This window comes from Phacochoerus africanus, chromosome 1, assembly GCF_016906955.1.
Source record: "Phacochoerus africanus isolate WHEZ1 chromosome 1, ROS_Pafr_v1, whole genome shotgun sequence".
NCBI lineage: Eukaryota > Metazoa > Chordata > Mammalia > Artiodactyla > Suidae > Phacochoerus > Phacochoerus africanus.
The window spans coordinates 287,404,443-287,417,143 of NC_062544.1; the positions used below are offsets into that span (position 1 = coordinate 287,404,443).

At 64.2% G+C, this 12,701-nt stretch overlaps 2 protein-coding genes across 4 annotated transcripts in view; one reads left to right on the plus strand and one right to left on the minus strand.

Annotated features, from left to right (window-relative positions):
- The window catches only part of TSPEAR (thrombospondin type laminin G domain and EAR repeats), a 134,257-nt gene extending 123,951 nt beyond the window's left edge, over positions 1–10,306 (minus strand). For all 3 annotated transcript variants that reach the window (XM_047797919.1, XM_047797918.1, XM_047797920.1), the window contains exon 1: positions 9,829–10,306. In XM_047797919.1, coding sequence (XP_047653875.1) covers positions 9,829–9,913 — 85 coding nt within the window. In that variant the 5' untranslated portion in view covers positions 9,914–10,306. The remainder of the gene's footprint in view (positions 1–9,828) is intronic.
- LOC125137296 (keratin-associated protein 10-3-like) lies at positions 1,546–2,199 on the plus strand. The gene is made up of 2 exons (XM_047797933.1): positions 1,546–1,599; positions 1,648–2,199. The coding sequence occupies exons 1-2, from the start codon at positions 1,546–1,548 to the stop codon at positions 2,158–2,160; spliced, it is 567 nt and encodes a 188-aa protein (XP_047653889.1). The 3' UTR covers positions 2,161–2,199.
- Positions 10,307–12,701: the final 2,395 nt, after the last annotated feature.

Sequence of the window (12,701 nt, forward strand, 5' to 3'; positions counted from 1 at the left end):
AGGGTGCACCAAGGGCCCGAAATGCCTTCGTGGGGTCCGTCCCCATGACCGGAAAGCAGAGAGCCCTTCTTCTTTTTCACACAGACGAGGAGGTGAGGTGACCACAGGTAGAGACCGGGGGCAGCGGCCACAAGCCGTGGATGCCCGGAGCCGCAGAAGCTGGCAGAGGCAGGAAGGACCCCCTCCAGCCGCCCGACACCTGACCTCAGAACCACGAGAGACTCGATTTCTGTTCTTTTTCATCTTCCATGTGATCAAGCGCGGGGTCATTTGTTACAGCAGCCGCAGGAAGCCGGTACATATGTTTACGACAAACAGCTGCTTCATTTCTAAGCATCCTGGTTTAAAACGTCATTGAAATGACATGGAAGCACTAACAGTGAAATAAACCCTCAGCCTCTACAGGGGCCCGTCCAGCCTCGGCCAGCCCCTGGCAGATGGCACTCTAACCCGCTCCTGGACACGGCCTGCCCGGGACCCTGCTACCTGACCAGCCTAGCTCTTGGCAGGGGCCCCTCCTGCCCAGCCCCTATCTGTCCAAGGTGGCAATGATGTCCCAGCCGCCCAGCCAGCCTCAGAGACCTTCTGATGCCCGACGGGCACCCTGCCACCTGCCCCCGTGCCCCCCCCCCCTCCACCCTCCACTTGCGGAGCCACCCTGACCCTGGCGCCTGGCAGTGTCTGGTGCAAAGAGATTGGGGACAGTTCCCTGGACCACTGTGTATCCCACTGGGCATCCCAAGAGGCCATGGACAGAAGTCCAGGCTCAGCTCCCAGGAAAGATGCCGTGGGCAGCCGAGTGGACCATAGAGGAAAGGGAAGGACGAGCAGGAGGAGCCCCGACAGGCTGGCCAGCGGGTGGGGGGTGGGCCACCATGTGACCACTGTGGCCAGAGCCACACGGGTGCCGATTGCTTGGCAGGTGAAAAGGAGAGCATGGGGACCACTGCCCACAGACAAGCCCACCCCTGAGAGGCAGTCTGCAGGGACAGTGGCCCAAAGCCTGCTGTCCCCGGGCTGCACCCTCCCTCCAGGCCGGGGCCAAGGCAGCCTCACCACAGCCACAACCCACCCCGTATCTCCACCCTCCCGACATCAGCAGGGACTCCGGGACAAATGCAAAAAAAGGGACCAGAGGCCCCAGAAAGGAGCCACTTTCAGGGCCCAGAATCCAAGTCCCCCTCCCTGGTCACCTGGTCCCAGGAAGAACGCCATGCACTGCGTCCTCCAGCCTGATCCCGAACCAGTGCTCCCACACCCACTCAGCACGGGGGCGGGTGGGCCCCCAGGCCCAACACACGCCGGATGTTATGAGCTGGGCCTCGGTCCCCTGGGAAAATAAAACAGCCCTAATGAGGGTTTCCATGAAGCAGATCCAAACACCACCAAGGAAGGAAGGGCGTTGGGAGCCTCCTATGGGGACGACACACCACACCCAGGAGGGTATAAAAACCACAGCCTGAACACTTCACACACACACACACACACACACACTCGCCCACACTCACACACACTCACACCTCCTCCAGCCCCACCGCCTCCACCATGGCCGCCTCCACCCTGTCCACCTGCTCCAGCGACCTGAGCTACGGCAGCCACGTCTGCCTGCCCGGTCCCTGTCACCCCTGCACCGGCTCCTCCTGGCAGTGGGACGACTGTCCAGAGAGCTGCTGCGAGCCCCCCTGCTGCGCCCCCAGCGGCCGCACCCCCGCGCCCCGCCTGGCCCTCGTCTGCACCCCAGCGAGCTCTGAGCCCAGCCCCTGCCTGTCAGGCTGCACCAGCTCCTGCACCTCCTCCCCCTGCCAGCCGGCCTGCTGTGTGCCCGTCTGCTGCAGGCCCGTCTGTTGCACACCTGTCTGTTGCACGCCCGTGTGCTGCTCGCCCGTGTGCTGCGAGGCCTCCCCCTGCTCGGCCGCCTCGTGCTGCCAGCCCAGCCCCTGCCCCTCGTCCTGCTGCAGACCCTCGTCCTCCGTGTCCCTCCTCTGCCAGCCCGTGTGCCGCCCCGCCTGCTGCGTGCCCGTCTCCTCCTGCGGGGCCCCCGCCTCCTGCTGCCAGCCCAGCTGCTGCCGCCCGACCTCCTGCGTGTCCCTGCTCTGCCGCCCCGCGTGCTCCCGCCCCACCTGCTGCGTGCCCGCCTCGGCCTGCGAGTCCTGCTGCTGACCGGGCCCGTCCCCCCAGGGCCAGCCGGGCACTACAGGGGCCCTCACCTCTACCACGGCTGCCCCCCGGCTGCCTTCAGGGTTTTCCCTAGGAGCTGAGCTGCGTGGACAGCCCCTTCCCCTCTCAGCCCAGGAGGGGGGTCCCGCCAAACTCGGGATGACCCTGCCCCCAGCCAGGGCCCCTCCCCCGAGGGTCGAGGTGCTCAGGCTTGGGGACCTTCCCCCACCCAGGCCTCAGTGGCATCAGCTCCAAAGCTGCTTGGACACGTAATAAACAGCCTGTGTTTAGTGGTGCTTTGCTCTCTTCCTGTCGTTTCTAGTAGAATGGCCAGCCTGTCCCCCCAGAGGGGCCTCGCTGCCCTGCTGTCCCCGGCCACACTGGCCGCCCTCTGGGCCTTGCCCACACTGCCCTGGCATCCAGCTCCTGTCCCAGGAATGGCATCCCTGAGAGCCAGCTGGGCACTATCCCTGCCCACACCCCCGCCACGGCCAGCCTCCCGGTCACCCTGGGAGCTGGACTCAGCATGAGCTTTTTGGGTAAAGCACCTGCACGTGACCTCACTGACCTCAGACCCCAACGAGCAGGGCTTGGCCTGTCTGTGGCCTGCAGGTTACCCCCGACGGCCATGGACCCCCCTAGGCTTTCAGGGCCTCCTCTGGCCAGTCTGCCCCCTCCTGCTGCCAGGCGCCCGCCCCTCCCCACAGGGGTCTTGAGCTGAATGGATAAACGTCGCCGTCCTCAGCTTGATGCGTTCTCTTTCCTGCTCATTTTATGTTTCGTTATTTCCGGCCCCACGGCCCCTGGACAGCTCTGGCCTCAGCAACCTTGGAGACAAGCCAGGTCTGGGGAGTGTGTCCAAGGCCGATGAGGGCTGAGGCCACCCCGTCGTCCCCCCGGCCCTCAACTCCCACATCTGCACCTCTGGGCAGCTCTGGGAGCTGCTCTAAGATGCCGGTGGCAACACTGGCCAGTGGGCTCCTTGGCAAGAGGGCCCCCTTGCCCCAGGCCTGGCTCTCCCTGCTCCCTCTCAGAATGGCGCAAGGGCGGGGGCCCAGCTGCCGCCCCCCCAGCTTCCTGCACCTGAACCTCCCCTTGAACTTCGCTCTTTATTCATATTCAAGTGTCCCCAGCCTGCCTAGTCTGGGCCGCACAGGCCAGCGACAACGCCCCCTCCCCAGCCCGGTCTGGGCAGGGTGTGGCCAAGGTCAAGGGGAAGAGGCCGGAGGGTGGTGACTTGAGGCCCCAGCTCTCGGTCTGGGGCCCAGGCCTGCTGCCTGGGGTTCACCCTTGGGGCCTGTCTGGAGGGGCTCCAGGCCTCCCAGAACCCTAAGCTCCCACACCCAGCCTCGCTCCTAAGCTACCACCCCTGCCTCTCTCTCCCAGGGCCACCTCCTGGCTCCCGACCCTTCCCTGCTTCTGATGTGACATCTCACTCGGGTGGCCGTGACATCCAGGAAGGTGTTCCCCTAAAGGAGGGGGTCACCTGAGCCTGCCAGGGTCTCCCTGAGAAGCTTGGCCAGCCTCCCTGGCAGGGTTGCTTTTCCAGGGCCACGAGCCCCCCTCCCCAGAAGGGGGTCTCCAGGGAGGGTGTCATTACAAGCAGAGCCTTCCTGCAACTCTACCTGGGTGGTGGAAACGGGCACAGACAGACCAGCACCTTGCAGCACCGCCCCTCCATTCTGGGGCATCAGAGGCAGGTGGGAGTCCCGACCTGGCTTCCCTGGGGACGCTGCCCTGTCCCTGGGACACTACTATGGAGGAAAACATGCACAAAATCCATTTTCCAGGGTTACAGGGGCCAGAAAATTCCCTGTGACACTGCCCAACAGGGCTTCCTCTAGGCTTTTAGCATATCCCCGCCCGCCTTCCCCCCCCCCCCACCAGGGTCACCAGTTGCCTCCCAGAGACCAGTGAGCTGGGAGCCCCAACTTCCTGTGTGCTTTGACGCCGCTGACTGGCTAGTGAAACCCACAGGCCCTTCTCAGAAACTCAAATTTAATGCATAAAATAAAATGCTCCAGATTTCAAGGAGAGCGCATCACCAATTTCCACAAACAAATTATCTTAATGATGTAATGAGACGCTGGCTCTTTCCTGAAGGCATCAACTAACAAGAGGAGCAACGGGGCCTCCGGCAGGGGAGGGACAGAGCATTCGGGCGGATGTGGACCAGGCAGGAGGATGTCCCTGGCTGGGCTGGTGACAGTCCCAGGTGCTGCCAGCAGCTGCTCATCTGTCACTGGGAGCTGCTGCACCTGGGCAGCTAGGAAGAGGAAGGTGCAGTGCTTCCTGCCCGGGTTCAGCCCCCGAGCTCCATGCCCTGACCCTGGATGGAGCCAGCTTCCTGGAGGACAGCATGCGGGCAGGCGGCAAAGGGGCTCTGGTCTATCCAGAAAGATGCACAAAATGCAGACCTGCCCGCCGCTGTTCTGGTCTGGTCTGCGGGGCCGGCAGAGGCGGCTGCCGGTCACCACCGACAGGCCACCCTTTCCGGGGTGCCCCCGGCTCAGCACTCACCCGCCAGACCCGCGACACACGGAGCGCGGCGTCCTGGGGAGGGTCGCTGCCCTGCGCAGGGGTCCCCTGAGCGCCAACCTGAGCCCAACGCCACGCGGCTACCCCGGGCCCCGGCTGCGGAGCCTCAGCGCCTGGGAGACCCCCGCGGCTCTGTCACCCACAGGCGGGTACGAATTAATACCTACGTAATTATTACTCACGTATTAATACTCGCGCGTATTCACACACCGGCGCACACCATGCACGAGCGCGCGCGCCTCCCCTCCCCCGACGTAGCGGGACGCCCTCGGTCCCCGCGCCCCCGCGTCCCGCCAGGCCAGGCGCGCGGGTCCCTCGCTCCGCAGGTGTGACAGCAAGGCCAGCGCAGGCAGTGGGACTCGCCCCCGCCCGCCCAGAGGTGGGCAGCTCCGCCTTCCCCTTCGGGGTCGCCTCCCCGCCCCCTTCCGTCCTCGGGTGGGGACAAGTGGGCGGACTTCTCCTCCTCTCCTGGGTGCCAGCGGCGGGGCAGAGAGACTCGGAAGCGGGACTCGCCTGAGACCCCCACAGAGGCCCCACCCCAGAGCAGAGCTCCCTGGGCAGGGGCCGTGCCAGGCCCGCGCTGGGGGTCGGGATGAAAAGTGAGGCGCTGATGGAGGGTCCCCTCCCTAGCCCCAGCCCCTCTGAGGACCAAGATCTGCGGGAAAGAACTGGCTCCCTCGACCGAAGCCGCTCCCTCCGCCTTCTGAACCGAGCTGCGGGGGGGGGGGCACGTGGGGCATCCGCGTGGGCGGGGCTTCGGGGGTCGGGAGGGGTCCCCAGAGGCTCGGTGAGCCCGGAGCAGCATTCCCCCCGCCCCCCCCCCTCCCCCGGGAACGCTCAGGGCCAGAGATATGGGAGTAGGAAGCCAGGGTGACAGCAGGAACCCATCCCCGAGCTCCGCAGACTCTCAATATGGGGAGATAAAGAGGTGCCAGGGGTTCAGGATCCACCCGGGGCGATGGGGGGGCGGTTAGAGGAGGTGGAGGGTCAGGGCTGAGGGCCCCAGCACCAGCCCGGGTGTTCTGCGGAGATAAGGGGTTGCGGGGGGGGGGGGGGGGGGGGGCGGGGGGCGGGGCGGTCCAGCTGGAAACAAAGTCCAGACCCAGAAGCACGCAGTTGGTGGCTTCTTAGGTTTTTCCTGGTAAAAGTCATCCTGGAAATCCATGATTTATTTAAAGATCAAAACCGTAGAACCAGCACGGAGTGTGTGAGGTTCCAATATAAAAATGAATATTCTTTGTTTCCTAATTTCTGTGCAAACGATATCCTGGCCTAACGGTTGAGAAATGTTTACAAGGAAATGGTGACAGCGTCCCCGTGTGCAGGCCCCGTGCTAGGGGCAGTGTGGCACCTGGATTGGGTCTGGCCTCTTCTGTGCTTGGAAATGCAGGGGTGGCTCCCTTGAGATTTGTTTATGGAGAGAGGAAGGTGAGGGGCGAGGTGGGGTCTCCTCCAGGGCACAGGTGGCTGAGCCTGACTGACGGGGTGGGGGAGGGGAGTGCCGTTTAATAACACGCGTGGACTTTTGCTAAAAGCGACAAAATTAAAAAGCCTCGGCATTTCTTTGGGACAGTCTGTCAAGCAGCCTCTGTCTCCCCAGAACCCCCGACTTGGCAGCCTCTCCCCCCGGGGCACCCTAGAAGGGGTTCCATATGCTGGGGATTACCGGGTGTGAAGCTCAGACAAGTTGGGTCTTGAACCCAGTCCTGGGCTGGCGCTGGGGCTGCTCCCATGCAGCCTCCCTGCTCCCAGCTTATATAAGGGGTCCATGCGGGAAGCCTCGACTTCATGGACAAAGGACAGCGACCAGGAGCCCAGGGACGGCTTCCTAACTGCAAACCACCCAGCGGCTTCGCTTGATGCCACGGGAGCCCAGCAGGGGGCGTCCTGCCCACCCGGGATTCCCTGGAACCGCGGGGCGGGGCTTGGCCAGGGTCTGGGGCTCCCCAACTCGCTGGGGAGCGGGGCCTAAAGCTCTGCCCTTCCTCCCTTCCTGCAGCGTTTTCCCTAAAGGACCCCAGAGGACCGGGTGCCAGAACTCCTGGGAGCCGCTGCGCCAGCGCAAGAAGGGGAGGGCCTCCTGCCCCCCAGGTGCCTCTCGCTGGGCCATTCCCCGCTGCCGCCCCACCCTCCGCCTTTAAAATGCAAGCCTCATTTCCTGGGCACCCCACCCACCCATCCTGAGGTCCCCACCCCCACCCAACTGCAGAGCCTTTGTTGGTGCTGCGCCATGGGCAGAGCTGTGGTGTGACAGTGGGACCTGCTCCCGGTGGGCGGGGGCAGTGCCTCCCCTCCCTTTTCGGCCAATGAAGGAGGGACGGAGGGGTGAGGACGGCCGTTAAGGCCCCCACAGAACCCCGCCTTGACCTCCTGTCCCCGAGGAGATGCCAGGGGGTGGGGACAGGCTGAGTGGGGGGTGGATGACAGGCTCTTTGGCCACGGCTGACGCTCACTCCCCCGCCGAGAGCCCAGGTCTAGAACACAGGCCACCAAGCTGTCCCCCGCAGGACATCCCCTGGCCCCACGCACGCCACGCACCCCAGAACCATGGGCTTCCTGTGGGTGCTGGGAGGGCCTTACAATCACTTTTCACCCTCGGTCCCAGGGCAGCTGGGCGGCTCAGTGAGCGGCGGGGGTGGGGGGGGTGGGGGGGGGTAGGAGGATCCAAGGACCCAGGCTGCCTCTGGGGTCAGGGAGGCCCACTGAGGCATCGCGCCCCAGAGTCCTGCGGGCCGCACTCATCCCTTCCCGAGGAGCCCACCCACTGCCCCCCAGGTGCCCTGAGCCCGGGCGCTCCGCAAGCATCTGTGCCCGCCACCCACCCTCCGGCCCGGAGGCTGGCCCGGCAGCTGCAGCCGGTTTCTGGCCTGTGCCTCCCTGCCCCCGACCCCCGCCCATCACAGCAGCCTCGCTCATGCAGCCCACCTGCCGGGGCCAGGGGTCGTCGCTCTGGCTTGGCTGGGGGTCTCCGCGACCCGACGCGCCCCCAGGCCCCACCCCTCATCAGAGAGTCTGCACCAGACCCTGGGCAGACATGTAACCTCGATTTCCCCAGCGCCCAAACTGGCCCCGGCACCTCCTGTAAGGACGTCCTGGAGCGGCAAGCTCAGCCGAGAAGGGTGCTCGTGGGCCGCTGCCCACGGGCCTGCGGACCCCGGGAGCCCCCGGAGCCCCACCCAGGACCCCGCTGTCAGCTGTCAGCACAGCTCCTGCTGCCCGGCTTCAGGTCCAGACGGCCCTCCGTCCATCCCCGGGCCTCCTGGACCTTGGGCTTGAAGCCCTCCAGACGCATGTCCTGTTGCGCCGTCATCCCCTGTAGGTCCAGCTCCTGGGCCCCTCCGGCCGCCCGCCATGGCCCAGACCCAGCGAACTCTTCAGCGCAGGTGTCAAGGTACAGCCCTCCCCTCACTGCCCTCCTGGGCTGGGGACACGTGACAATCGCAGCCCCTCCTGACCCACAGCCTTCCTCCCAGGGAGCTTCCTTGCAACCCAAGCGAGTCTGTACCCTGCCGCAAAGGGAGATGGGACAGTGCTGGAAGCAAAGCCCCCTCCCTAGCACTGTGCTGCCCAGAGAAAGGGTGTGGTGCCCAGGACGGGGGCGCACAAGCCCCGAAGCCCCTCGCAGCAGCAGGCACACAGACCGGGGTGGACAGGACCCCAAACCCGGAGGCGGGGTCCTCACAGCCAAGGCCTCAGCACGTCCACCCCAAGCCAGGGCTAAGGGGACGTGAAATCCAGCCCCACGCATGCACCCGCCGGGTCAACCCCTGTGCTTTTCCAACCCCAATGCAACCAAAGTGGCTTCTTTAACTATCTGGCTCCGGGCTATTATCAAGTGTCTTGGGAGCGTTCCAAATTGAGTTCAATGTTATTTACTTGGCTTTTATCTTTCCTCCCTAGTTCGTGGTATTTATATCTGGGTCATCTTTTAACTATTTGCAACATGCCTTCGCGGAGGGGGGCGGGCTTTATAAATAACCTTTATTATTAATATGCAGGTTGATCCTGCTCCCAGGGCTGAAGGGAACATGAAGATACACGTCTGTGACTCACCCCCACCGGGGAGACACCGATCGCTCAGGACGACGGAGGCTCAGGCTGCACCCTGGACCCCGAGTGTTGGTCTGTCCTGTGCTTGAAACCGGGGGACGCAGGCCTACAGGTGGACTTGGCTTCTGTGTGGCTGCAAACCACTCCTCCCGAGGCTGTGAGAGTGGCAGGTGCAGCTGCCTCGGGGGCCCAGGAGGGGCTCCAGTCCTTCCCCAAACGCCCACCCCAGGGCCTACGCACCTCCGCCCGCACCGCCCAGCTGTCTCCTAGGGGGCTGGGGACCTTTAGACCCCCCCCACCACCCCTGCACACACACACACCGTGCAGTTCAGCATGCCAGACGGGGGAGCCTCACCAGCCACCCCCGGTCCTGTCGCTGGGAACCAAGCACCACCCGAGCAAAAAGCCATAATGTGCAGCAACCCTGGAGGGTCCCAGGGCCCAGGATGAGCTCTTTGCAGATAAACCCGGAGCCACCCACCCGCCCTGGCACCTCCCTTGACACCACTGACACAGGCCTGCTGCCCTCCGCAAGGCCCATGCGATCACTCGCCCCCTGCGGCTCTGGCCACTGGCTCTCATTGCCCTGTTACTGTTTTTTCGTGTTGGTTTGATAAATAAAATCTCTTAGTAGAAAGTCCAGAAGGGTGGGCATCCGCTCTGGGGGGTCCCTGCTTGGGGCTGGCCCCGTGTTTCTTGCCTCTCGTGGGACAGGACGGCCAAGCCCGGGCACTGCTGGGTGGCTCTCTGTCCACGGCGGGCCCCGGCGGGCGGGCGGGCGGGCGGGCGAGGGATCACAGGGACCCTTGCCAGGCACCCGCCAGCTGCGGGCTTCATTCCTCAAGCAGGTGTGAGGCCGCCGGGGAGGCCCAGCAGGTAAGTCCTGTGAAGGGCCTCCAAGGGGGAGGTGGCTCTTGGGAGGCGTCCCCACCCTGTTAGCGTTTCTATTGTGAGCGCCCTGCTGCTCCCTTTCATCTGCCCGCGAAGTGCTGCTGCTCCCAAAGCCAGCCCGACCTCGACGGTGGCTTCGCACCCCTCCTGGCCCCCAGCGTGCGCCCCACGCCACCCTGGGCCCCCACTTACCCGTGCAGGGCTCCCATCGCCGGACGCCTTGGCCGGGGGTCGCCAGGGGCAGGAGCGCCACACACAGAGTCAGCAGGACAGACATGAGGGGCCCGGGTCCCAAGCTCCATCCAGGGACTCCACACGCGCCCGCGCCGGGAGCAGCCGCTCCTCACACCAGGCTCCGCCCGACCAGGGCAGCCTCGGGGCCGCGGGGCCGTCACTGGGGCGGCCACATCCCTGAGGTCCGCGGGGGACGGGGTGCGGGCCGGCGGGCGGCCGCCTGGCTCTATCTCCTGCTTCCCGCCCGGGCGGGGGTCCCGGCCTGCAGGTGACGAGATAGCATCTCCGCGGGGCTGCAATGCGTCACCGGCGTCACCGGCGAAGGCAAGACGGAAATGGATCCCCCGGGGGAGCTGAGAGCCGGGCTGGAACCGTCGCAGGGCGCGCTCCGCGCGGGCAGGGGCAGAACGGTGGCGGCGGCGGCCCGTCCGCGTCCCCGTCCCCGCAGTGGCCGTCCAGGAGGGCTGGGCTCGCGCCCAGGCTTTTATCTGGGCCCGGCCCTCCCTCCCCAGGGGGTGTGGGTTTGTCAACTGCTGGGTTTCAGGAATTTCCCTCTGGAGGGAAGTCCGTCCTTCAGGGAACAGCTAATGAGGAGACGGGGGCGTCGCTGGGGGTGGGGAGGGGCCCCAGCGGGCTGGGGGGTTGTTCACCCCAGCCACGGTCACTGAGGGCTGGCCCCGCAAAACCTCAGTCCGTCCCTGTTATTAAGTGGGATTATTCTCTTTTAAAGCGCCCGGCCTGCCACCCCGCACCCCTCGGGAGAGCTCACAGGCCGCCAAGGGGCCCCTGTGCCTTGCGAACCCCAGCCTCTCCTGGGAAGCCCCACCTCTGAGGTGTTGGCAGGGGCCCGTCTGACACAGAAGGGGTTTGTGAGGGCCACAGCCCCCAGGACAGGGCTTGGGGGGAGACAGAGCTGGGGGGAGAGAGGGAGAGACAGAGAAGGGGGGGGGGGGGGGGGAGGAGAGAGAGGTGGAGAGACAAAAGGGGGGGAGGGCGTGTGTCAGAGCCACTTCCCCTAAAACGCCCCGCGACTAGAGACTCCCCCGCAGCCCGCCCGTCTGTCTCTCTGTCCCTCTGTCTGTTCCCACAGCCAGTTTATGTCCTAGTCACAGGGTCTCTGTCCTCTGGGGAGACACGAAGAAGGCCTGCCGGCCCCTTACACCTGCCCCGCTCCCCTCTGCTCCAGCCGCCCGCCCACCGGGCACACAGGATAAGGTGGATGGGGAGCTGTGAGCCACGCGCGCACACGGGCACACACGCACGTGCGCGCACACACCTACAGGCGTCACTGATGAGAGAAAGGACGCGCCCCCCACCCGAGGGTGGAAGAGCAGCCGTTTCAAACCGAATGGATCCAACTTTTCTCAGTTGATGGGAACATTGAGGTCCAGTGGGCTGGGCGGGGGCGGGGGGGGGGCAGGCCAGGACAGGTGACTTCCCACAGGATGGGCAGGTGGCCCTTGTGCAGGTGGCACTCCGCTGACCTCGACACATGACCACTGACCTCTGACACCCAGTCTCTTGCTGACTTTTAACTGGTCGATGACAAGAAAACTTTGTATATTGTTTAACAACCAGATTTGAAAAATCAAATTCTGTAGCTTGAACTCTTGCGAAACGCCCTCCCTCCTATTACGTTTGAGCCAGTGAGACCAGTGAGACGTGATGAGAAAGGTTAACTAGTGAAAAACTCTTCATTTCTTTTCTTTTTATGGCCAAACACGCGGGATATGGAAGTTCCTGGGCCAAGGGTCAAATCAGAGCTGCAGCTGTCAGCCTGCGCCCCAGCCCACGGCAAGGCCCGATCCTTAAGCTACTGAGCGAGACTGGGGATCAAACCCGCATCCTCAGGGATACTGGTTGGGTTCTTAACCCGCTGAGTCACAGTGGAAACTCCAAAGTTATTAATTTTTTAAAACTACAAAAACATGTTGCTGAACACAGAAAAATCTCAGCGTTGCCCTCTCTAGGCTGGTTCCCGTGTGACCGTGGACATGCCACACAAATGCTCTGCATTTTGTCCCCTTGTCTGTAGGGTGTGCCGCTGAGAGCTGCACGGCAGGGCGTCCTGGGGGGCTCTCGGTGGGCACAGGCAGCGTAAAGCAGCGTCCACCTGCGTCCAGGCACGTGGGCTCCGAGGGCCCAGGCAGAGGCACCTGAGAGGGGAGGCCTCTGTGGCTTCGGCAACAAAGAAAACTGCTTACAGGAGCTCCTGTTGTGGCTCAGCAGTTAGCGAACCCAACTAGTATCCATGAGGACACGGGTTCAATCCCTGGCCTGGCTCAGTGGGTTAAGGATCCGGTATTGCCGTGAGTTGTAGTGTAGGTCGAAGATGCGGCTCGGCTCCCACATTGCTGAGGCTGTGGTGTAGGCTGGTGGCTTCAGATCTGTTTGGACCCCTAGCCTGGGAACCTCCATATGCCCCGAGTGCAGCCCTAAAAAGAAAAAGAAAGAAAACTGCTTACAGCTTTTCCTACCCCGGTTTCCCCCAAGGCCGTGCGTCCTGAGGTCACTTGTTCACGTCACAGCCACCAAAGCCCAGAGCTGTGTCCCAAGAGCCCACCGAGACAAACGTGTTCCTGCCGCAGTGTCCCAGCCCGGAGCGTGGCACTGCCAGAGTGCCCCAGGTAGACGTCCCTCTGCAAATCCTTCGGAACCTGCCCGAACCTTCGCAGGCAGGATTGTCCTCCCAGCAGCATGCCGGGTAAAGGCCAGGAGGAACGGGCCGGAGGAAGCGCCTCCTGCCTCCAAGTGAAAACAGAAAATCCTGCAGGAACTTCCCAACACGCACCCTGGGTATCTCTGGGGCCGCCCCTCCCCACTGCCCCCCC